The 26,807-nt window shown below is 39.6% G+C and overlaps 1 protein-coding gene across 2 annotated transcripts in view; it reads left to right on the top strand.

Moving 5' to 3' along the window:
• The first annotated feature begins 1,530 nt into the window (after nucleotides 1-1,530).
• Nucleotides 1,531-26,807, top strand: part of alk (ALK receptor tyrosine kinase) — a 260,619-nt gene continuing 235,342 nt past the window's right edge. For both annotated transcript variants that reach the window (XM_058091041.1, XM_058091039.1), the window contains exon 1: nucleotides 1,531-3,041. In XM_058091041.1, coding sequence (XP_057947024.1) covers nucleotides 2,294-3,041 — 748 coding nt within the window. In that variant the 5' untranslated portion in view covers nucleotides 1,531-2,293. The remainder of the gene's footprint in view (nucleotides 3,042-26,807) is intronic.

Genomic DNA, 26,807 nt, shown 5'->3' with positions numbered 1-26,807 from the left:
TGCTCGACCACTGCTGCATTGTCCAGGTCACATGGTCTTGTGCCCACTGCAAACGTTCCCAGTGGGGTCTTTCTGCAACAGTCTGGGCAGGCATCACCAGTCAGCGCAAAGCAGAGTTGGTGATTGTCGATGGCTCAGTCACTGCATGTTCTTACCTCAGACATTGCATCACCATCATCCACCAATTCCACCAGCACACCCCCAACTTTCTGTTCATGGATCATAATGCTTCACCACATTGTGCCAGATTGTCACAGCTCGACTTAAGGTAGTCGGAGTGCCTCATGTGCTTTGGCCAACAATGTCCCCTGACCAGAACCCCATAGAACACGTCTGGGACCAGCTGAAGTAGCGACTAGATTATCGTGGACCACCCCCACATGACCTGGCAGAACCGTGTGTAGCACTTGTGAAGGAGTGGATCGCATTGCCTCAGAACAACATCAAGAGGCTATTTAGGAGCATGAGACTTCGCCGTCAAGCTGTCATTGCATAGTTGTTCGTTTCAATAAAGTGATTGTCGATCGACCACCTCTTCATCAAAGCTACAGTATTTTATTTCAACAGAAAAACATCACAATCCGTAAGATATATAACCCATTTCTATTTGTGTAATGGGTGGATTACTGGGCACTGCCCAGCATGCTTTGCTGTTTTTAAAATTCTCACTTTTGACTGTCTTATTCCTTTTTAAGGTATTATCTTGTATAGACAGGGTTTAATACTGTAGTTAAGATTCTGCTATTAATCATAGTCATGTACAGTTAAATTATTTTCCTTTTTGGTCTGAATCTGGCACTCTTATTAAGAATGGCTGTCAATTCCGGGCTGTATATAATATTGATTGTGGTTAAAGTTAAAATATGAGGGGAGTAGTTTATGCTGAATGATGTGGCAGAATAGTCTGTCATTTCCACTCCCCTAGACCTGGTTTTGCCACATTTTGGGGCTGTTTCTACAATTTTAATCAACATAATATTAGTTGTGGCAACCTTGGTCATTTTATTTTCACGAGCTTGCATGGCACACTCCCACCTTAGGCTCTACTCTACATTTCACATCGACATTTGACACCTTGGAAAGATCAAATCAATCCAGATATTGATCCCACTCCACCCTCTTTGGTTGTGATTTTTATTGTAGTCCTTTTACGATTTTGTCATTCCCTTTAGTCCACACACCACCCACACACACTCACACGTACACCTTTGCTTCGTGTAGCCAAGGCTCTAATTATATACAAAAAATGAATAGTAATTAGGCCTTTAATGGATTTTTCTGTGAAAATGACGATTGGTGTGTGATAACGCCATCTGGTGGCCGCTTTTTCCTTGGGGTTGAGGAGAAGAAAAAAAAGAAAGAAAGCGATCATGTCACGTTTTCGCTTCTTTGCCCCAAACATGACGATGGAGTCTTCCATCACTAATTAATATGGACGTGTGGCACAGACCTTTAGGGTACATTGTTACCCTAATATATAACACCTGTGTGAAACTATTTCAATTGCGCACACTCGTAAGAGTGCTGCGTTAATCCCTGGGAGACCAACCGTAGACATTTGCCTGGCTATCCTTCCTGCCATTTCTCATTTCAATAAATCTCCACACTCAGTGAGGGCTACGCCGCGGGACGCGTCGGTCGGCACTGCGTGATCCACTTTTGGCAGACTGTTGTTGAGGGGAGTCCATCACAGAGAAAACGTTTCATATTGACGTCAAATGGATATGTGAATGACCCTTTGAGTGTAGCACAGACGACGTGGATCTTACATTATCTGCGCACCCAAATGAAAAAAAAGAAAAGACAATCAGCTGCGTTCAATTATTGAAGTTTAATGGACGATCAGCAACCTCCAAATCGTTTTGTGCATTTGTGGTTTTTCTCCCAAAGGGAAGAGTGTGACTGCTGACAGAGACCACTTGTACACAACTGTGCCAGTAGACAGGGAGTCTTTGAGGGCTTGTGGAGCGAACCAGACCGGCATATCAATCAGCGACCTGGGAAGAGACTGGCTGGATCCAAGCAGCGAATATTTAAACCACTGGGAAGACCAATAGACTGATGGCAGTGTTTCTAGAAGGTAGGACAAGAAAACAAATATAAAAGCATTTTTTTCCTGTGTTGTCCCGCCACGTGTGCGCTCCGTGCCAAAAAAGAAAGGCGCAGGAGGTGCAGGATTTCGCACTCGCTGAATTTGCGTTGCGCATATGTGACAGACGCAGTGGAAGAAGCGGTGAACGGTGGAATTAGTAGACGCTGCTTCTTTCCAACGGAAGACTTCAATCGGTTAACAATGAACACCAGTTTGTTGGTTTTGGTTGTATGCTCCGCGATATTTTTCACGGGGCTGCAGTGCGCCTCGCCGAGGACCACAGCAGCAGGGGTGGATGCGTCCGTGGCCGGCTCCGGAACCACGAGCGGTGGCAGCAGTGGGGAAAATGGAGGCAAACGAGATTTAAATCAAACAATAAACTCCCGACTCAAGAGGAAAACGCTGGCTGTGGATTTTGCTGTCCCCTCTCTGTTGCGCTATTACCTGGCGGAGTTCGTGAAGAGACCCCTCAATGGAGACTGCCAGACTTTTAGAGGGTGCTACACAGTTAGTGCAAACTTAAAAATGCACTGCATACCTTTACAGAAAATCATATCTACTTTTGTTGACCAAAGAGCTGCGGAATCGGCAACAAGGAACGCATCAGCGAATGGACAGCTCCCTTTCTTTTCCAAGCGGCCGCTGTCCAAAGTTCTGAAATTAGGTCTGACAAAAGCCAGTCGCAAATCAAATCAAGTGGTGGTGGAAATCGGAGAGGATTTAATCAGGACGGCATGCGGAGGGTTGTCTGTGTACGAGGAGGCCCCTGTGTTGACCCTGGAAATGGACATCACAACTATTCTGGTGTGGTGGCTTGGTGCGGATGGGGGCCGACTGAGGGTCCGGCTCATGCCTGAGAAAAAGGCGCAGGTGCCCGGTGTCGAAGACCGCTACACTGCAGCCATACGCGCAGCTGACCCCCGCCTCTTTCTACAGATTTTCTCCCGGGGTGAGTCTTCTTCTTTTTTTTCCCTATCATCCAGCCCCCAGCCACATATACACACACTGCTGGTCAAACTACCTTGTGCTTCTCAATCAAGCTCTGCTAATATGAATACTTGATGTTCACCCTTGAAAATGTGGGCAGCATCAACTCCATATGTTTTGACACGGCTTTCATGTTGACAATTAGTATGCATAGAGGTGTCAGCATTCAAAGGAATGCGCTCCGTGTTATGGCCTAATTATATCACAGTAACAGGCTCGATTTGTGGCCGTGTGTGTCTGAGGAAACAACACTTACTGAGTCCATATATGTCTGCTAAGCTAGTTTAGATGAGTTGGATTATTATAGTTTCATTATTAGAGATGCTCTTTTTGATATTCTGATATTGCTCAGCATGTCATTGCAGATGCTGATGTCAACCGATTGTATAATGCACATTACTGGATGTATTTCAGAAATAAACTGACAAATTCTGCAATATGCAATACAAGTTATAGAAAAAGTCACATTTTAAAGTAAAAAATCCCGACTAATAGTCAACTAAAATAACATGTTGTCCGTCAATCAACAGGTAAGACAGGTTTGTCTTAATACAATTCAATGACATAATGCTGGTAACTACACTATTTAGAAAGCGGCACATTTCTGTGTGGCACAAACATCCATATAATGTAAGAACAATGCAGAGTGCTAATGCTAAGTGCTAAGTATGAACCTCTGGACTAATATAATCAGTGAAATTATAAACTGGGCTCATTCAGTACGGCATGGCTTATGACTTTATGACCCCCCCCTCCGCCCGCATAACCATCGCATATTTACAATGATTCCAGACATACTGTGCTAGTGATTTTGTTCTGTGGAGCATCTCATCACTCACTCAACACCATTATCAGCAGAAAAAATGATACTGATATGAACTGCTACTGCTACAAATATTGTTGAACATCGCGATTCGTTATCAATATTGAAAAAAAAATGAATGATTAACTGATGTGCTGTAATTCCCAAATGCTTGGATATTTGTGAATTTGGATATCTTCCAAAATTTCCAACGAAGCCAGGAGACCTTGTTGTTTAATGATAGCATACATGCACTTTGCACAAATCCCAATTATGAGGGGATTTAAGTAGCAAAAGCTCCCTGCAGGGCCTCCTTGTCTTCATGACTTTCCCCTTGACATACCTTCTCCATTCCCCTAGCCACTCACTCCAGGAGGAAGGTTGAAATGAAGAAAAAGGGCAATATTCTGATTAGGCACAAATTAAGTCGTTATCTCCAAGAATGTTTTAGCACTCAATACTCCGGGGTTCATTCCCGCTTTCTTTTGAGGATCGGCACAATCAGTGTAATTGCTTAATCGCTTTGATGAGGGAGGCTGGCCCAGAAAAATACAGCTGAACCTATCCGAAAGCAAAGATGCGGTTTGCTTGTTTGGAAGTGTGCATACATGACAAATATAAACACATTCCTTAACTGATGGACGCAGCACATAAAATTACCACTTTATTTGTGTCGGGTGTCTGCTCTCTGATGCTGACCAATGTAATGATTACATATGAAACGGTTGCGTGATATTATCAGAAAATGAAATGCATCTCTGCCTTTTTAAAAACACCCACCCAAAGTGAGTGGGCCACCACTGCAGCATTCACTAGGTATTCTGCTCCAGTCAGATTCTAATGTTGGTAGGCAGTGATGTGATCTTCTACCTGCTTTTTAAGGTCATATTTTTAATTGCCACCACCTAAGCATAGCACTGAAATGTCAAACTGATCCACTGTTTGGGAGCCACAAAATCAAATGGTAGTGGCTGCACCTCCACTTACTATATACCTGTTGAGCTGTGTAACTTAAGAAGGATGAATCCATGCTCGAATGACCCCACTTCATAAAATAAGAGGTTTGCATTAAAAAGGATGGCAATTAGTGTAGCTTCTGCGTCATTCATTCCTTCACTCCTGCAATAGATTTTGTGTTGTCATGGAGATGGATCTGATGTCATAATTTACATGAGTAGGTCCATATGATAAATGCTATCACTTGAATGGAATTGGTAACTGGAATTGTGCCAGTTATTCCTTATGACGTTGTGCTGAATACAAACTAACCAGACCCAAATATGGGCAAACCTACAGCATACAATATAAGAGCTGCATAAAAGCAACAATATACAGTATGTTTCTTATTGTAGCTGTAGTTCAGTTGTGTCCACTGTCCACTAAGTAGCATTTATTTAATGTTTAGCCTCATAACATGGCCAAAATCTATGTATATCGACACCATTGCAAAATACAACCAGAATATTAAACACTTCATCAAAGTAATACTGCTCAGACTTGATAACTTGATGACTATCTGTAACAATAGACATGAGAAGAGTGGACTTGTATCTTTCATGATTTCTCTGTTCAGGTAATATGATGACTCAACTTAAATCTGCCCTGTGTAATGCATCTAAAGTTGCTTGAAACTGAAATGGTTGATTGAGTTTGACATTTCTCTGTTGAATGTGCATGCTTGTTTCCCCCAGCCGCCAGTAAAAGACTGGCTATTAGCATTGGAATAAATGCCTGTTTTGCCACCCAGAATAATTTGACAACCATGCAAACATGCCTGCAGGAATCAAGGCATGAAACTGCACAGTGCACAGTGCATTTATTACTTAGTTGCCCAGTGGGCCTTAAGGGGGATATCATTACTGGGAGTTGTTTGTACAAGAACAAGAGTGGGAGAAAAGAACACCATGCTAAGAAGGTGTGATCGAGATTTGACCTCTATTTTATTAACCTCTGTTATGGTTACTAAGTGGTGTCTTAATAGCTTTCAAAACAATAACTAACACACTCCAACACAAAGGGCATCCTGGTTCTGTTAATATGCACATTCCTACCCCCAAGTGAGACTCTTCTGCCAACAATGCTTGCAAAAAGAACTGGCATACTGTATTTTTGGCTTTTTTTCTCCCCTTATTGTCCACAAAACAAATGATATCATCAGGGGCCTCACACACACATAATTGGAATATATTCCAAAAATATAACCGTCAATACTTCAAACAGGGGTTAACATGTCAACATTTATTCATTTTTCACACAAATCTACTATTCTTAAGTTAAAAAAAGAATTAAATTGAACTAATTTGATTCATTTTAAAATGGCACAAATATAATGTAAAGCAATACATATGATGTTCTTCAGTAATATTAAAAATACAGCTTCTTCACAGAGCTTGTGGGTGCAACTTAGGGGAGACAATACATGTAAAACATCAGTGAAGTTATGGAACGGTCTTGAGTGGGGAGGATGACGGGTCCCATGTTACCCATAGATGGTAAATACTTCTTCAGTCTGGCAGTGGTGCTTGAAGCATTTATGATAATACTATATGTTTATGATAATGTTAGGACTAAGCCTATATGGCACTCAAATGCGACACTCCCAACATAATTTGTGACACAGAGGATAGTTAAAATGTGTACAGGCTGCTAATGATGCACTAATCATAAATATTATACTAATATTTTTTTAAATGTTCTTTTGTAGTAGCTATTTCCTCATGAATAATAATGACTTTCCAAATGTAACAAAATTAGATGTGATTAGCAAAATGGTGGTGGGGTGTGGTATTTCACCAGTGACTGGATTTGAGAGCCACAGAAAAAGTGACATGATATGTAAGAGGGTGACTTTGTAATCATTGAGAATGTTTGTTTCTTACGGAGTCGCCACAGCGTCTCTTTTTGATCTGCATACTGATTTTTGAGTCCTTTAAATTCTGACTGCCCTTCCTGACGAATACCGATGATGCTTAGTGAAGATTCAAACCCGAGGCGTCCACTCTATAGTCCAGAAGCTAACCACTACACCACACCTGGCTCTAAATCATTTGTTTTTTTCTGCTTTTTCAGTAATCAGGGACCCTGATTACAGGGATTACCTTCTTGGCTTGAGCCCTTTATATTCCGGATACCCTTCCTGACGAATACTGGTGCTTGCTATTGGAGATTCGAACCCAAGACGTCCGCTCCAAAGTCCAGAACGCTAAGCACTGCACCACAACGGTCTCTTTGTAATCACTGAGACTGACATTAAAAGCTTGCATCAATCAGCTGCTCATGAAAAGTCAATTTGAAATCAGAACGACAAGCCTCTTTGTTATTAATGCATCTCTGTGATCGATTTATCTGCCATACGACATGACACACAGCAGGACCCTGGGGGATCTGGCCAACAAGTTGCACTGATCATTACATATGGTCAATTATATAGACAGCACAATGTTAGATCATGAGATTGTGTGTTGAAATTACTTTGTGTTGGGCAAAAAAAAACAAAAAAAAACAGAAAAAAACCACCCGCCAACCACAAGCCCGGGCAGTATGCATTATCACCGCTATGAAAGGTGAGGTGTGCTGCCGTGCCGAGTCATCACTAGTGATGAGTGTTAAGAAACCAGAAGCAATACCTTGCCTTCACGATAAAAAAATCGTGCATAAACCGGGGGTGTCCAAAGTGCAGCCTGGGGGCCAACTCTTTTACAGGTTTGTGGCACATTGTATAACTATAATAAACAAAAAAAAACAGCAAAAAATTAATAATAAAGCCAAATGTCAATGAGAAACTATACTACTAACTAATAATATTTAGTAGTGCCATAAGATTACACCGTGATATTTCTCGTCACATTTTCTTTATTTTCATGACTATTTACATTATAGATTCTCACCAAAGGCCTGATCATGTGGAATTATGTACTTAATAACGTGTGAAATAATTCTAAAATATTTCTTCTATTTTAAGATTCACGCAGTTTTTGATAGCGGGAACAACAATTGGTGTTCTCTCTTCACCTGAAATAGTTTTCACTTCACAGATGTGCCTTGCCAGGGTTAATTAGAGGGACTCCTTGCCTTATTAATGGGATCGGGACCATCAGTTGTCTTGTGTGTGTGTGTGTGTCCAAACTTTTGGCCTGCTGTTGCACGTTGATGTGTTCAGATCCGAACAAAGTTATTAAAGAGCGTCAGACTCTGTGTGACTGCGTTAAGACGTTACACTATACGTGTGGCTTGACACAATGTGTATACATTAATTATGATAATTATGCCAATTATGTTTCTGTAATTTATTAAATAAATATGTTATTGTTATTATCTTTGACAGATCTACTTTAAATATATTCATGACGATTTTTTAGCTCAAGAAAACAAACATGGCTCCCATCTCTCCTTAGTGGAATATGTTTTGACAGCCCTAACATAAACGGACAAAGTACAAGTTGATGACAAGCAGTGAACTGCCATTGTTCAGCTGCAAGCTGGAATATAGCACTTCTGGCAATAAGGGTTGCATGCACTAAAATAAAATAATCATTCACACTGTTCAAACTAGTCAAAACAGATCATTATTGCCAACTACTTGCTGTAGTTTTTGTTTTGGATAGATTTGCAATTACACCTAATGTTGTGGCCACATGGCATATTTACTGTATAAGCCAGTACACTGACCAAGTTGTCCTTGAGAAAAAAAAGTCAATGCATCATACACCATGAACACATTGGAGCATTTTACCATTGTGACGCACATGGCTGCTTGACTACTGTGTATTTTACTACCCTTACATGCGTATACTGTATGTGCATGTCCATGTTTTATTCACATGTAGGCCCACATGACAAAGATTGCTCACATCGTGCATACTGATGGTATGCTAGGATACAGCAATTGGTGTCAACATGTCCAGGTACATCAGCTGGTGCAGTGGGGAGGGTAAATGTTGCAAATTCAAATAAGCTTTAGGTATTAATACAAAAAACGAACATGACATTTCACATCAGTGATTTGTAAATTAACTGAACTCAAGGTGACTGGCTGTGAATTCCCTTTTCGCTTCTTATTCAGCACTCTCCTCTTCTTCTACTCTTTCACCTGATGTTTTTGCTATTTATATCACCAGCAAGCTGCCTGTGTGATTAATGGTGATGCTTTTAAGAAGCCTCAGTGCACAAATAATGCTCAGGGCTTGGTATGGAAAGAGGTACATACTGTACATGAACTCTTTCCTTTTGATGCTCTACTTCCATAATGAGAGAAGTAAACAATTTTGGAAGTTGCTCTATGAAGTTTTTTTTTTATGTCACTGTCAATTTCAATGCATCAATACCAGCTCTTTACATGTGGTAAATAATTAAATGCACATTTCACCTATTTAAGCTGTGAAGCACAAATCAAAGTGATACATTTACCTCTCTGCCAAGGAGGAGTAAGATTGTACACACACACACGCGCACCCAATAAAAAAAACTGTTGACTTGTTTGGGGTGATTTTTTTTAGGTGTATAACAAAATCTCTATTCATTATTGGTGCAAAATTAAAAAAAAATGCTAGGTCACATTTGGTGATTCTTGTAGTTTCACTTTAGCCCTTCTGCATCTGCAGAGTTTTTTGTTTATTTTGGCTTTTTCCTTATAGAGTTGCCACAGCAGTTCTTTTTGATCCACATACTGATTTTTGACCTGGGTCCTTTATATTCCGGATGCCCTTCCTGACGAATACCGATAGTGCTTACTTGTGGAGATTCTAACCTGAATCTGCTCCAAAGTCCAGAACGCTAACCGCCACATCCCTTGTGCATCTGCAAAGTATTCAGTATAATTGTTTTTGTTTTTGGCTAAAAATTAGGTTCCCTCTCCAAAGTGGACTCATTAATGATTGTCCTTGGCCTGGTGGCTTTGATTGCAGCATGTGTAAGCGGAGAGTGAATATTAATCAACTGCTGAGTATTGAATTATGGCATGTTTTGTTTGGTCTGCATCATTTTCACAAGCAGTGGACCAACCCCCACTCATGTTACATAAAACATTATCAAGAGCATAATGAATACAAATCACTATAAGTCAGAATCAGTGGGAACCTACGCTTGGTCTCCATGCATCCACAATCGTTACTGCTAAATGAACAGACTGCTGTCTCATCGAGTGGAAGTGACTTGTATTTGCCCTGGCCTCAGTGGATAGCCCTTTTAAAATATTACATTTGTTTTAGACTGGAACTAGACTCTTATTTATATAATTTTTGTTATTTCATGTTTTGAAAATACAATTTGGTTATTTTATTTTGTGAAGAGTTTCAGCTAAAATGAAAGGAAAGTACTACAAAACTGTGGTGAGACCAGCCACGTTGTTTGGTCTAGAGAAAAAGACAGGAAGCAGAACTGGAGGAAGCAGAGATGAGGATGCTGAGGTTCTCATTGGGAGTGACCAGGATGGATAGGATCAGGAAGGAGTACATCAGAGGGACATTAAATGTTAGAGGCCTTGGAGATAAAGTCAGAGAGGCCAGACTGAGATGGTTGGGACATGTCCAGAGGAGAGAGAGAGAGAGAATATATTGGTAGAAGGATGCTGCGTTTAGAAGAAGAGGAGGTTTATGAAGGATGACATGAGGGTAGTTGGTGTGAGAGAGACAGATGCAGAAGATTGGTGTTGGATGGAGGAGATTGATTTGCTGTGGAGACCCCTGAAGGGAAAAGCCCAAAGAGAAAGAAAAAGAAGATTAGGTGATTTTATTTATCTTGTATCAAAGAGAATACAAGACATTTCTTCTTGGGCAATTTGCTCTTGGCCAATCAGCACACTTGCTTTACCCAACAGCTACAGTTGCTGTCCTAAAAAAAGGTGTATTATAAAAAAAATGTATTATGGTATGTCCCATACCAACCTGAACCAGACTGCACTGTGCCTTCACCAAAGTTCCAGTTATTGCGGTATTTATCAATGAGTCCAAATACAATGTTGTTTTCTGAGTATAATCTTCTACTTGTAGCTCGTTAATTGTACCCATTATTGTCCGGCTTAATATGAAATGAATATTTACTTATTATCTTGGCAATTAAATGTTTCCACATACTCCCTACAATTTGCTCGTGTACCACTCGGTGTACATGTAACCCTGGTTGGGAATCAATGATATGAATAACACGTATTTTGTCAAGGTACTGTAGCCCCAATAGTGATGAAAGATGGAGTCCCCTGGTTTATACTGTCTCTCTCACAGTCTGCATAAAAAAACAACACAAAAGCACCAATGGTAGTAAATATTAATGGGCTCTATAATTGGATTTCATTTAATGGTTTTAAATCTCAAAGGGATTATTCTCGCTTGCATATGTATTTGGTAATATAAGAAGTTGAATATGATTTGCATTTTTAGAATTCAATTACTAACATATACAGCCTAGCAGTACTATGCATTGATTCATTTATTTTTAACATTGCATTGAAAGAAAACCAGCCGAAGCGCTTTATTCCTTGCCTTGATCACCAAAAGGACTAATTCAAAACAGGGAGGGAGAGAAAGTGTTGGTAGTATGTTCAGTTTTCTCAAAGAAAGCTAGAGAAAACTGAATATCTGCTGGGAAATAGGCGACTAAATAAAGATGCTACGCCTGATTTAATATTTAAACTATATATTTGACTAGTGAAAAAAAGTCAGTTGTCCCTGTTCTTGCAGCATGATGAGCCATGATGTTTTCCATTGTCCTCCACTTCCAAATAATCTGCAGATAATCACGAAACATATTAAATACTTTGTTTTTTTTGTACACAGTACGCATAACTTTATTTTATACTCAGCTCAGACCTAGCCAATACATTATACACTATTGTGTGCATAGCTCCGCCAGCTACTTTGGTTAGCATCATGGCGAACTTTCTGCTCCATGGCGTACTCCACTCTCGCACTCTGTTGCATGTATTTGCAGCAGAGTGGACAGTCATATCTGATGTTGAGTCGGCATTGGGTCTGTCCTTTTTCCTTTTTACTGATGCAATTTTTGACATTCTTTGAACACATATAGGGTCACGGCTATGCTGGAGCCTGTCCCAGCTGTCTTCAGGCGACATTTTCATTACCTGTAAACTATACTATATATAAGATCTTTTCACTTAATAGCAATTATTGCCTGTAATTGGCTGGTGACCTCTCACCTGAAGTCAGCTGGTACTGTGGGGAAAAGCGGCATATAAAATGGAGGGATAGATGTATGGAAATATTGATACTGCAAATTGTGCAGGATTATTATGGTCTTTTGGACGTCCTGTGATGATGTACACTGTAATTGCTCAGTCTGAAGTTGGTATACACTGAAAAAATATTTGCAATTATTGTATTATAATAGGGCTGCATGGCGGATGAGTGGTTAGCGCGCAGGCCACACAGCTAGGAGACCAGAGTTTAATTCCACCCTCGGCCTTCTACCGCTTATCCTCACAAGGGTCGTGGGGGGTGCTGGAGCCTATCCCAGCTGTCATTGGGCGAGTGGCGGGGCACACCCTGGACTAGTCGCCAGTCAATCACAGGGCACCGATGGACAATTTGGAGTCGCCAATTAGCCTAGCATGTTTTTGGAATGTGGGAGAAAACCGGAGTCCCTGGAGAAAACCCATGCATGCATGTCCATAATATTCAAGGGGAATAATGTTGTAAACTGGCCTAAGCCTAATTTTTCATTATTGTTACAAATCAGAAAAATATATATTTTCAAAATCGACTGTCATCATTGCAAAGACTTTGTATGTATATCTACCAAGTGATTTATTGGGAAGATGATCTGCATTAAAATTGAGAGGAAAAGAGCATTTAAATGGATACAGATACAGGAAACATCGTCACGGGCACACCTGTGTTGTTTGTTATGAGATGATGCACAGCATCACACACACAGTGTGTGTCTGTTGTCAGTCTCTCCTTCCGTTTCACATTCATCATTTGCCAATCTCGTATTTTATTTCTATTTCTATTTTTATATCAAGCAAATTCCTGTAATATTTACTGCAGACCACAAAACATCAGTTGGGGCAGATTGTGGATGAAAGCCCCAACATTGAAAGAGGAAGAAAGAATTAAGAAAGCCATTACCAAATGTGCCTCCACTGCCATACGCACAAAGTGAGTGCTCTCAAGCCACATCCCCAGCTCCCTTTATGATCTGTAATGGGATTGTTGAGGAGCGCCAGCAGCATCTTCATCACAGGACAAAAGCCTGTTAATTGGATATAATTCGTCATAAAAGGTCAAGAGAGAGTGTTGTATCACCGTGCCCGCTTATCCCTTGAAACCTTCTCACACACATCCTGAATCCACACCGCCTCCATTCCTGTTCCCGAGTAGTTGATCTGTGAGAGAGGCACACACATGGAGATCAGGAAACAGGATGCCGGTGCCATGAGAGACGCTGTTTGTGGCTCATTGGACCAGCTCAAGGCAAAGAAACCCAACTTTCTCTTTTGAACTCATTGCCTTCAGACAGCTTATCTCCTCCAATGGAACAGATAAACTCATTCTCAGCAAAACTTTTGATGAAGTCTCAACTTCTGTTTTTCACTCACAGTTTTGTTTTGTTACAAGATGGTGTTCCAACTTAACTCAAACTTTCTGAAGCACTTCACTGGTATTAAATGACAAAGATAATTCAAGTGGCCTCATTTCTTAGTTAAGCTCTTCTCCATCTGGCTATGGTGTGAAACGACTTTTATGAGTATATTCCTGTATCAAACCCCTCACCCTTATTTTAATGAAACTGCCAATTTAAAATTAACTAACTTCTTTGTATTTCTAAATGTAACTAAGGTGTTTCTACTCACTTTTTTTGTCCCCTCCCAAGAGGATATTCTTTTGTCCTGCAGCATCTGTTAAAACATCATATAGTTATATGCGAATAGCATGACATCATCCTACCAATTCAAGTCACTTCTAGTAGAGTTAATAGCTACCTTTTTAACAGAGGAGTTAGCAACATTGGTTTCAGAGAATAGATTGTACAAGCCAATATCTATATTCTTCACAATTAGGAGTTCAACTTAATGCATATTGTTGTATGGTGAAAAGGTTGAGTGAAGTACCAGTGACAGCTGTTATGGATACAATTGTATCTGTATACAACTGGATTTAACTGTATTTGGCTGGCGACCAGTCCAGGGTGTACCCCACCTCTCGCCCGAAGTCAGCTGGGATGGGCTCCAGCATACCCCTGTGACCCTAACAAGGACAAGGGGCATAGAAAATGGATAGATTCTTTAAAATGCTTAATTTAGAATGAGAATACGTAAAAAAAAAATTCAGACAAACACAAAATAGCGGCCATTTATGAATTCATTAATTTTGGAAAAACACGTCTTCAAACTGCAAAGTGGTAAGAGACGACGGCACATCTATTTCAATGATTTTTTATGGGAAATGATTTGTCGTGGTGTTGAACTGCACAACTGCACAATATACTGTGTGGTGTATGTAATATTTTGGTTACCCTACATAAGAGAGGCAAAACACCACTGCTACTGAGCATACAAACATACTGACTGGTGAAGGATTGCTGTTGCTTGACTTGTACATTTGAAAGGTGTGACATATTTGTCGGATGTCAGCATGTTTGTGTGTGTGTACATGCACGCTTGAAATGGGGGCCCCAGTTGGTGCACATGGTGTTGTGCATTAATGTCATTGTGCATTTGTGTATTTTCGTTCATGTGTCCAAGTCCACAAGGGAGCACTGAGGTGCTTTCAGGCAAGAGAAACATCCCTTATGTCTGATCATGCTGGATCAGTGAGTAAGAGCAAGCAGCTTGAAGTCACATTACTATAACAAGAGGTTGAACAAAAAAGAAAATATCAGCAGTCCTGTGTATTATCTTGGCGCCAGCTGGAGAATGCTGTCCCTTTCATTCTGGTGCGGAGTCCATGAAATGAAGTCACAACAACCTGAATGCACACATACGTCCCATCTAAAATCATGTCACTGTGACATTGGTGGCTCTCCGTACAATGTTCAGTCAGATAAGAACATGCAGTAATGTGCAATGATGCCTAGTGAGTGGGTTTTCACAAAGCAGGTGGTTATGATTTAGGCTGTTGTTAATTTGGGTTTATTAAGAGTGGTGCAAGTAAAATGACATTATCAATCAATGTCAGTAATATCAGTGTATTTTCATCCAGGAATGTCTGTTCATCAGTTGAAACACACAGTCAGGCATGCATTCAGCAAACTTGACTCAGAGTGAGTGGATTACATGGGATTACACAAGCACATGTTAACATGTTAAACATACAAGCTAAATATTTCACAACTGCCATTACAAGGGAATAATTGTAATATACACCAAATGCATGAGTCTGTGGTAGACCTTATCTATCACCTAACAGGTACTGTATGTCCTTATAAAACCCTTGGCTACTGTCCTGTGGCAGGCACAATGGTGAATACAGCTGCCTTTAGGTAAGTTGGGTAAAAAACAGACAGGCTTTAGGACAAATGATGTAAGGGTTAGAAAGTGCCATTTTGTCTATTCTTTAGACCAGAACTTCAGACCAGACCTCGTAACTGTAATTTGTCATTCATCTCGTACCAACACATCACAGAGGAATAAAGTGGGAAGCGATTTGGTTTTGTTCTACAGTCCCTGTACATGTCTCTCTCGAGCTTTGTTCAATTTGTGCTAAAATACAATTTTGCATGGAACACAATATAATAGAGGGAACACAAGTATCACAGCAGTGAAGTGCACTGTATCAGAATAAAAAAAAAAACTCCAAGATCCAGAATATTAATGTACAATGTGCAGCCTGGACAGAACCAGCCTATGAAAAATGATAAATCTAGGTGTGAACTGTACGTTCATCCATTTCTATGCCGCTTTATCCTTGTAAGGGTTGTGGGGGTATGCTGGAGCCTATCCCAGTTGACTTGGGGCAGGAGGCGGACTGGTCACAGATGTGACTGGCAACTGAATTATGCTACTGGGGAGTCACTTGCCGGCCCTCCTGACGGTATTTTGATCCAGTTATAGTTCTTTGGCAGGGGGATTGTGCTTCATGTGCATTTGTGCATCAACACGCAAGAGGTAGTGTTTTGCTGAAAGGGAGCAATCACAATACTCTTTTTCTCTTTGACAAGCTATTTAGCTTCTGGTGTAGTAAACAAATGGCGACTAAAGCGGCATCCATCTTGGTCATTTTTGTACGTAAGGCAAGGAAGTATTGTATAGGTGTTCATTGCCATGTGTTGGCTTATTTAGAGTTTTCGTATTTTATATTTATGAGGACAACTTGTGAGGAGCTATTGCATTACAGTCATTTTATGACTTGGCTACGTTGCATGAGTGCATGTGCATGTGCATGTGGACCACCCTGGACCTCCTCTTCCAATCTCTCCAGAGGAGGCGAAGTCCTATCTTGAGCACAGATCAGAGCACTCACATCAGCCAAACGTGCTGGACTTTAGGTGTGAAGTGGTCCCAAGCACGGTATGATTGGCCAAGTTTGAGTATGCCCAGAGTGTCATTTATCTCCAACAGCTCCAGTCTCTGCTTTTGTATTGAGCATGACTCAATCAGACTGACAATGAATGCCAGCTGGCTGTCAAGGCTATAAAAAAAGAAACAGGGAAAAAATACAATAAAGGAAAGAGAGAGGCCAAATTAATGGATGCCAGTAGAAACTAAACAAGACCCTGCTTTTACTCTGATTACATATCAAATGAAAGGAAGCCATTAGTGATGAATTGTATTGACTTTGTGGCGAACTTGTGATGGGTCAGTGCAGAGAGTGAGTCTCTTATACACCGTTGTTGTCTCTGGTCAAATTAATTAAGATAAACATCGTCAAAACCATAGTAAACTGCAGTTTTTAGGGGAATTTTGCCCATTATTGACAATCCTTATGTAAAACATGAACAGGTATTTCTTTCCCTTTTCTGTGCATTATAGCACAAGAGTTAATATGAGCTAGCTGACAATGAACATCATTGGGACACAGCTATTTAAGCCCTAAAAAGAACTAAAAATAAAAATGTACATAAATGACCTGTATATTAAACAAGCTACAGCGATATTGTTATTGTAGCTGCTAACACACAATGCTAGATTTCTGGCGGAATAACACAACGCCTCACAATAGGCGTTGTGAGTGACGTCTCAAGCCAGATTATAATTCATGCTTTACACGTGTATTGATGAGGGTTGTGGCAATAAGCCGAAAAAGTTGGTCAACTTTGAGATTCCATATGCTACCAATAAAACAACAGGACTGACACAGTGGATACACCAGCTCTCAACTTAGACCAGACGACGTTGCTACGAAGACTCATCAAGATGCTCTTCATTCTGAGCGTTTTTATTTTACATGAGGATTATTTTGATATTACCAGCTCAACAGGGAGCACACGTCTTGTGCTGAAAGATACAGCTCTTCCATTAGTCGGCATCCCAATGACAGCGTGCATTATAAGTAGCATATTTGTTGTGTGTGTGTATGCCTAGCAGACAGCAATATTATTGTCTTGCCTTGTTGACGGAAGTGTTATAATCAATGAACCTGTTCTTGCATGATCACATCATGTACATAAAACGTTGTTAGAGTTTTTTTTGTCAGAGTCGAAACCGGTGTGTCCCAATGATGTGCATTGTGAGCTAGCTCATATTAACTCGTTTTCTTTATAATGCAGGGAAAAGGGAAAGGAATATGCGTTCACGTTTCACACAAGCATTATGAGCGATCCTCTTTTAGATATGAAGCTATACTTAAACCCTCTCCTCTTCATATTGATGAAATATTGAACTTAAATATTATATTTAAGATATTGTCCCCATCATGAAACTCACAGAACCTTTAATAACTGTAAAGGCAAAGTTTACTTAACATTATTTTGTAAAATAAGGTGAAAGGCACGATAAACTTGATCAAATTTGTGTGGTACGCTCACGCATCATCAGTCCATCTTTTGAAACGCCACTAGGAACCCATAGAAAAGGATACACCAGAACTCACCATTGGATGCAGATTTGGTATTGGTACCAGTTAGCTACAAACTACGTTGACGAGCTACGCTATGCAAACACTTTGTGTTGCAAAGGCAGACATGGTTGGCTAGATGTGGCCAAAGATTGAGTTACAAGAAGCGTACAGAATGTATCACTGTATCACTGATGACAGAATCAACCAGAGGTTTAGTTTCTTGCTAATTGGGGTCAACCCTCCAGTGGAGAAGTAAGTCCCTCCAGTTAATGAGAAGGAAACAGAATAGCTATGAGCTATGTAGCTCACTTGATAATTGAGTAAAAACATGCACAGGACAATGGTGTTTTTTTTTTTGTAAATGTACTGAAAGGGAAAACTGATAGCATATTACTGGATGAATTACAAAGACGGTGTACATGTATAACTCATGGTGATGTACTAGCTGTGGTTCATAGCCAATGGCCAGTCATAATCTGTGATGCTGTCACAACCTCCAACCCCCAGCAGTTATTAAAAGCTGCACTATCTCATATATTGTTCTGTATGGTAATATAATTAGCAGATGTATTTATGTTTAAATTCTGCATAAAAGATACTATTCATTCATGTCAAAATAAAGAACATTCCTATCTGCATTCATATGTTTGATTTCACTGATTAATTAAAAAAATAATTATTAATAAAAATAATAATGAAAAAAAATACATACAGTGGACCAGTGGGCAGCTTTCCAAGACCAAGGTTGAATCTGGGTACCATGCTCAAGTGAGGCTGTAACGCACATCCTTTTCGGTCAAAGGTTGCATTCTTAAACATGATGCCATGGCGATATCATGTTGTGTTACACTGCCAAAAAAAACAAGCAAACATTTGAATGTAAAAAAAGGGCATCATAAAGCTAAGACAGCGATACAGTGAACTGGTCACATCATTGAGATCCATTTTGAAGGTCTGACCAAAGCAATGTATTTTATTCCATTTCAGGTACTAAGTACTGACCTTTGTAGTCTTTTACTGCTCTGCTTGAATGTGTTTAAGTGGCAGATTAAATAGTCTCTATCCCTCTTCTTACCGAGTGTTTTCTATTATTTGGAGTCTCAATGCAACATTTTCTTCTTTCCATTTCAATTTCATTCAATTTCACTTTGGACATATGTATTGAGTTTATTTTTTATCACAGGATGTCCTTATTGGACGCATCTCTTATGCTCAAGAGGCTCTTTTCGCTGCAGTTTACTCGTCAGTCATTCAAACTGAATATATTTAATTAATGTCAGCGCCCTGCAAAAACCTCTTGCAAGGTTTTGTCACGATCTTAGGAAGATGTTGATCTCTTTGTCGGGATGAATTTCACCTCTCCCTACATATGAATCTTTATCTTATGAAACTGCGATTGCAAAGAGGCCACCTTGTGATAATATTCAGATTGATCTTTCAGCCTCCCATGCTGAGAAGCCACAGAATGTTATCGTTACCGTAATTGTAGTTGTCGTTATTCTGAAGTGATGTCACCATTTTATTGAGGCTTAATGTGCGTCGGCCCGTAAATTGTAATGCTTGCTGCTCATTGAAAAGTGTCTGCCATGCTTGTTTAGTTTCAAATCTAACTACTCTCGGTACATAACATCTGGGTCCTCTATGCGTGTCGTATGCTAGTCACTCATGATCCAGGCATGGCAGTGAGGTTGCTGCCACTGACAGAAGCATAATGATTTGATGAACCATTTTTCAGTGCACATTCAGCAGCCAGTGTTTGTCCAAAAATGAATAAACAAAATGAAGCACAGGGATGTAAAGTGGTGCGCAATCGTCCCATGACACAGTGTTTGACATGTGCAGCTGGGGATAGATCTGCTCATTGATCTGCACACTGGCCCTCACCACGGGCTCCCTCATTTGAATAATAAAAGGGGGAATATTTTTTTTTTTGTGGAGACCATCAGAAGAGTCAATACGACTCACTGAAGAATGGAGTCAGGGTTCTTATCCATTGGGGACCTTTTGTATCAGGTTGAGGGACTGATTTGAATAGCTAATGAGGAAGACGGCAATGTGCAGGGATGATGATTGGAAGGAAGGAAATGGGAAGTAATCAAGAGCCAACTGGAGAGTGATACCATATGTGTTTTTTTCCCCCGTTTTTCATTCTTGCCTGAATATCATATTAATCATCTAATTCTATAAGGATTGGAGATGATCTGTGAGATAAATACTGTTAATACTGTATCTGTATCATAATCAACATAAGGCATTACAATCTCAGGAATGCATTTTATCTGGTAACCTTGAGAAGACTATACACACCTTTCCTCAGATATGGCCACTTTGAATGGCAGTTGCTGCAAGTATTACTGTCACGCGTTTATTGCACCACAATGGTGCATGTCATTGGCACATTTGCCTTTGGATTGTGAGTAAGAATGTATGCTTGGATGTCTTGACTCCTGTATGCCCCTGCAGTCCAAAAACCTGCATATTAGTTTACCTGCAAACTCCAAATTACCAATAGAAAAAAGATAGACATAAAAATGCCTGTTAAAATCTGTCTGTACTTTAGATCGCACTGTTATATTAGCCACACCCAGTGAATTTAAAGAGAAAAAAGAGTTGTCCATATATAGGTTGTACTTCTATATAAACCACAGATGTCCACATAGTAACATAGGTTATTTAGTACACAGAAAGAAAGATTTTTAAAAACTTTTGATTCAATAAATCCTTTTTTCCAAACAGCACAGGACACTGTGTGTAATAAAGCTAGTTAAACAGTGCCGAAGAGTGTGTGTAACATGGATAGTTAAGCAGTCAGAAAAGTCATTCATTGCTGTCCTCATCCTCCTTCTGTGAACTAAAAGCACTAAAGTTGGCCTATTGTTCTAAATTGAGCAGCCTCATAATTCTTTCATCACACTTTGTCAATATATTTCCCTTTAATCGTCACTCTTTGCGTCTTTTGTCTCAAGGCAAATCAGCCCTTTAGCTTGAGTTATCCTCTTCATCATGCAGTAGTCCAGCCTTTTCGAAACCGACATCTGCCAGGCATGACCAATCAACCTGCGCTAAATTAAACTGTTAGAATAGTGATGGTTGTGCAGCAGTAATTCTACACTTGATGCAACTTACTTCAGATTTGTTTGATGATGGATCCTGTAGCCAAACCAGCCAGACTTCATCAGTTCATGCTCAGTGAATAGGTGTGATAGCGCTCGTCTGAGGGGATGATATAGGATCCATAATATTTATCTTGTAAGAGTAAAGACATGTCCAGACAGAAAATTGGTTTTGCTTTTTTGTGGTGCGTTTTATACCACCTCTCACCCACAAAACATGCTGGACTTTCACCCATTCCTAGAAGATCTAACAAATAGTCACAAGATTTTGCAAGGTTAAGAGGTGACAAAATGTATCTTTCAGAAAACTGCCTTATGGGCACTAGACCTGGGAAGATAACAAATTCATTTATCACACAAAAAATAAAGGAGACACAAAACATCTTGTAAGACCTGAACAGTCATATTTGCCATTGATTTAATGCCGTGAGAATACACTTTATAAATGAGAATATTCACAGATGAGTAGGAAATAACTAGGAGGTAAACATTTCTTCTGAGGAGAAGAAAGGGAGTTCAACTTCCCTTCAAAAAGGGAAAAAACAAAAAAAGCAAAAATTCAAAGAACAAAGGACAATGTAGATAAAGACAACCAGGAAAACGAGTAACCAATTGAGACGTTAACTTGCACAAAGACAAAAATATAGTACAGGAGAGTGACTTGAGGTAACAAAACTTACTCATGACACTAATTATCCTTTCAATATGCCAGTTGTGTCCTGTTTTAATTTGGATACAAGCCTCCCCTCGTGTATATGGTGGCTTTATGACATAGATGTGGTGGATAAAAAACACAGAAGTCAGGTACCATTAGAAAGCACTTTTTCTCCTTTGTACTCATAAATTTAGTGGGCAATAAGACAAGCCTCTTATCACTAAAAGGTCATAAACCCACCTGAGGGGGCCGTTAAGGGTGTCCTCTGGCTCGCTCTCTCATGTCGAGCTCACTTTTGCACAAGCACACATTCAGAAAGTGAGCCTAACTAGTACATACACACATGTTTGCAAGTGGAAGAAACAACACAGCTTTCGATCACAAAGCAAAAATAAGGCAAGAAGTGAGGTTGAATGCATTCATAATGATGAGAAATCAATGTGCCGGAAGATTCAAACACTTCCCAGCCTCGTTTCAATGAATTACAGCCTCACATCCAGTGTCTTACTTGAACATTTTTAACACTCAATAGTAAAACCACAAATCCAGGCCTCTCCCACCCCTCCCCTTTTCTGACCTATGGGGAAGTGATTAATTACATCTTTGTCGTCCATCTGGCAGGGTTACTTTCCTCCTCAGGAAGAATGAAGGCTTAAACTGCTACCGATTCGTCTGCAGTTGGGTCTTTTTTCCATTAATAGTGGTAATAATTTGAATTCAAATGAGCCATTTTCTTCAGTAATTGACAAGATTTTCATAATAGCATGTGCATTAGCAGCGGTTTCCCTTATGCTGCAACAGCTCTTAGGCCACAGGGTATTCATGAACGAGAATTAAAACTGTAGCCTGCATGCGTAAAGATTGTATATCAAGATAAATAGTTTAAAGAATTAATTTTAAAAGTCATACTTTTACCTGAAGCACTTTGAATACATTTACAATAAAAAGCAAACTAAATGTGTCAGTTTTACAGCGAGTATTTACCGTTGCCCCTTGCATTGAGTTTGTGTGTCTGGCATTGTTATTATAGATTATTACTTTACTATTACTATTAAGATAACATTAGATAAATATATTAGATACATATATTAGATGGATGCTATTTTCTTGAATATCCTCACGGTGGGCTGGGTGTTTAGCATGTAGGCCACACATTCAGGAGATCGGGAGTGTGGAGTTTGCATGTTCTCCCTGTGCATGTGTGGGTTTTTTCCTCCCACATTCCAAAAACATGCTAGGTTAATTGGTGACTCCAAATTGTCCATAGGTATTAATGTGAGTGTGAATGGTTGTTTGTCTATATGTGCCCTGTGATTGGCTGGCGACCAGTCCAGGGTGTACCCCGCCTCTCGCCCGAAGACAGCTGGGATAGGCTCCAGCATACCCATGACTCTGGTTAGGAAAAGCAGCATGGTAAATGGATGGATATTCTCAGTTTATTGGTGCCTTTAAAAGCCATTGTTCTTGCTTGGTACGTTTGCAAACGATACTAATATAGCAGCAGTGTAGTGTAAGGTTATATACCCTAAGAGTACCTTGACTGTAGCTAAGTTACCCTGTAAAGTGTCACAAATGGCAAATGTGATAATAGCTTGCTCGAATTACTGTGTAACACTGTAATTACTGTGTTGCAATTGTATTAAATTTAACAGGTACTTTATTCAAATATTTGAAATGTGACTTCAACTGCATATATTTTCTGTTTCCAACATAGACCTCTTTGTTATACCTCAGTTATTTCAGCCTGTATCTTTTTAACCAAGACATGACTAAACTGGGAATGGTCCCCTCACCCAAAGATGGGTGGCTCTGGATGATAGAAAACAGATGGATGCATTTTAGTAAGTACATGTTTTTTTCCTACGTGAAGCAGTATCCCGGTGGCTTCCTGATACATTAAACATTACATCACATCTAAGGTTCCTCATTGCAGCAGACAGCAAAAACAGCAGTGGTATAGTACCATTACACCTGCTTAAGTTATTACAGCTTCCACTGTTCTGGGAAATGGCGTATGTTTAGGTGATATTTTAATGTTGGAATGTCGGAACAGATGACCTGGCTCATGAGTTCCATTATTGTTCATTTAGTGTCATTCAGTGAAAATAATGTTTTGTGTTGGCCAATCAAGACTCCTCCAACCATGAATTTGCAGACATTGCATTTACATTAAAAGAATAGTGATAAACTGATGCCACAAAGTTGGAAGGATGGAGTTGTCCAAACTGTCTTCCTGAGCTGAAGAGTATGGATTCAGGGGAAAACTAATGAGTATAATCAAACAAGAGGTTTGACTGTTTTTTTTGTCCATATCATCTACTGTATGTTCAGGATAGCACTATCAGGGGTCTCAAACTCACTCATATCAAAGTTCAGTCTAAGTGTGACTATAAAAGCCTAGGCAAGTTCAGCGGCCACCAGGAAAATTGAGTTTGAGACCCTGGTCTTGAGAAACAGTCCAGATGCCGATGTGGAAAGCTGAGCAGAGAATGGAAGTAAGTCAGAATGGAAGTATGCCATTCTGCTCCTTGTGCCATTGAGATATTGCAAAAATACATACAAAAATATATAGAAGTTCCCAGCTTCATTTATTTTTTGACCATGTTACTCTATGAACATTGCTTTAGTGTTTTGGGACACTTCCAGAGTTTGAGAGGACAAAACATTAAAAAAATAGAGACGGATGTAAACAAGAATGATTCAAGTGTAAATTGCAAAATATTACATAAATTATTATTATTATGATTATTATTTTATCTTACATGAATAGAGAACAGAAGAAGAATGTACCAGAAGGCTGTATTAGCACCTACGTCTGTGTCGTTGAATGTGAATGTTATGTTCCTTTGTTTAGAACAGAAGCGAGAAGTCAGATAGGATTTTGCATGGTTTTGTAAAAAGTGTGGTTTTATATGCGCCAAGTACATCCCTGCTGTTTGTACTTTTAATGCCTTTCATTTTCCAGTCACAGCAGAGTCTGACTAATTAGGATGAGGCAAATTCAGCAAGAAGCAGAGAGAAACGGATAAACGTCTCCTTTTAATCAATAGCCCACTGCCCAATTTAGAATTTTGTCAAAGCTTTACAGTTATTCTCTATGAAAAGATAATATTTCCATTGCATATCCTATAATTTGTTATGATACTTTGGAGGTTATGGGGATTTATCACGATATCATCATTTTTACTCTGCATTGCATGTCTGACAGCATTTGGACAACTCCTCTTGCCATTGTATTTCATGTGTCATACAACACATTTTTATCTTTACGCAGGGAATTGAAAGCCTTTCAATCCAACTGTAAACTGAGAGATGACATCTCCAATGTGTTAAGCAAATCACCCAGCACTCTTCTTCTTTCAAGACATCTGAAAATACTAAAATATGATTTAGATCATTAGTTATATATAGCAAGTCTTAATACCTTAACCACCCTGTTGTGTTCTATGCTTTCTATCATGGGAATGGTCTCCTGAAAGGGGTACCAGAAAGGGTGCAATCTTTTTGAAAGGCATGATGCACAGACATTGATTTTCAGCAATACCCAAATAAAAATGCACTTCAGACAAATTGATGAAATATGTCAAATATTTATTTCTGGTCTGATGTGTATAAAACACGGTTGTCCGGGCTCGATTTATCCATGATCCAGTTGCAGAAATGTGGAATAGTGTATAGTGGGATTTTAATTATGATGGTTTCAGCTGAACAGTGGGTGCTCTTCTGCTTGTTATGTCAGGCTTTTGGGACCCTTTTCAGGAGACTGACCCATAAATCTGTAACCTGTTAGGAGCTTGCACCTTATCAGCTGCTAAACACAATGAGTTTTTGGACACAGACTGAAAAAGACAAAACATGGTGATATAACTGACCTGAACAATCAAAAAGATGTGTATAATATATAGCCTCAACCCAACATGGCTTGGGATTGATACATACCATAATTGACTTTGCTGGAACACCTTCACCGGCCTCAAATTATGTTATTTTTCTGAATGCAAATTAACAAAATGTTGCACAACCTCATTCGTAAAACAGGAATTTACTAAGTTAGATCATTTCACACACAAGGACAGTGCAATACTATGCACTGTCGCTAGTTTCACTTACGAGTTGGAGTTTAATATTTGGGTGTCTGCACTCTCACACACTACATATGCTTTTTGGCCATTTAACTCTGAGCTCATCTGTCCAACTATGCAGGAAAACCAGATGACGAAAGGTGACCTAGATAGCTTTTGTGAAGCTGTGTGCAATTGCAGTGTGCGTATAGCAAAAACAAGGTGGCGAATCTGCGAGGCAAAGCTAGCCTTATTCCCCTGGCCCCAAACAACAAACAAAAGCACAAATGTCTCTTAACTCTCCCCAGAATGATAGAATAAGACGTTTTTTAACCACACATGGATCTCTTGCACAGTATTTTTGGACATTGCACAATGAGACTTGTCAGAAACTATTGGCAGCGTCTCAACCTTGTATCCAACTGTGACAGCAATTCAACCATGATATGTTTTATAATTTTGATTCTCTCCAGTGTGATCTTCCATCCACAACAGGGTATCAGTAAATATGCAAATACTGTTAAAAATACAGCCATATTTCCAATGTCAGTATCCTTGTACCAGATTTTCTAATGCATCACAATGAAATGTTACATTTTCAATGAAATTTCTTCCATTTCTTTTTAAATTCTATCGTCTTTGTTGCTATGACTCACTTGTAGTACTTGTAGTAGTGTAGTACAAGCACCAATTGCTTGTAAATAGACAGCTTGATAGAAAATATATGCGTTTGCTGTTAAATTCTGAATGGTAATAGGGGGAAGCTGTTCTAATTGGAAGTAAATGAGCACTATTATACAAATAAGAGCTTGCAGTCAATACTAATGTTTAATTGCAACGATGGTTCAGCAAGCTTTGTGTGCATCATTAACTTTACTAAGTGTGCTTCTTTTGTAAAATCAGGCAATAAATGAAATCAGGATCAGAGGAAGCAGGTGATCCTTGATCCGTTCTCTTTTTATATAGTGCAAATATTTCACACTCACAACTGATGCTCCACAAGCCTCCCTCACCTGCTGATCCCAACCTCCTGATGTGATGCTTTCCACAGCCTTAATACCTAGTAGCAGTATCCGGGGCAGAAGAGAAGATCCTTAAATACAGTACCGTATATGTGCCTCTGAGACTTTCAACCAGTTTGTGTGCCG

Source organism: Doryrhamphus excisus, chromosome 13, assembly GCF_030265055.1.
Source record: "Doryrhamphus excisus isolate RoL2022-K1 chromosome 13, RoL_Dexc_1.0, whole genome shotgun sequence".
Classification (NCBI taxonomy): Eukaryota; Metazoa; Chordata; class Actinopteri; order Syngnathiformes; family Syngnathidae; genus Doryrhamphus; species Doryrhamphus excisus.
This window is presented reverse-complemented; position numbering and strand designations above follow the sequence as displayed.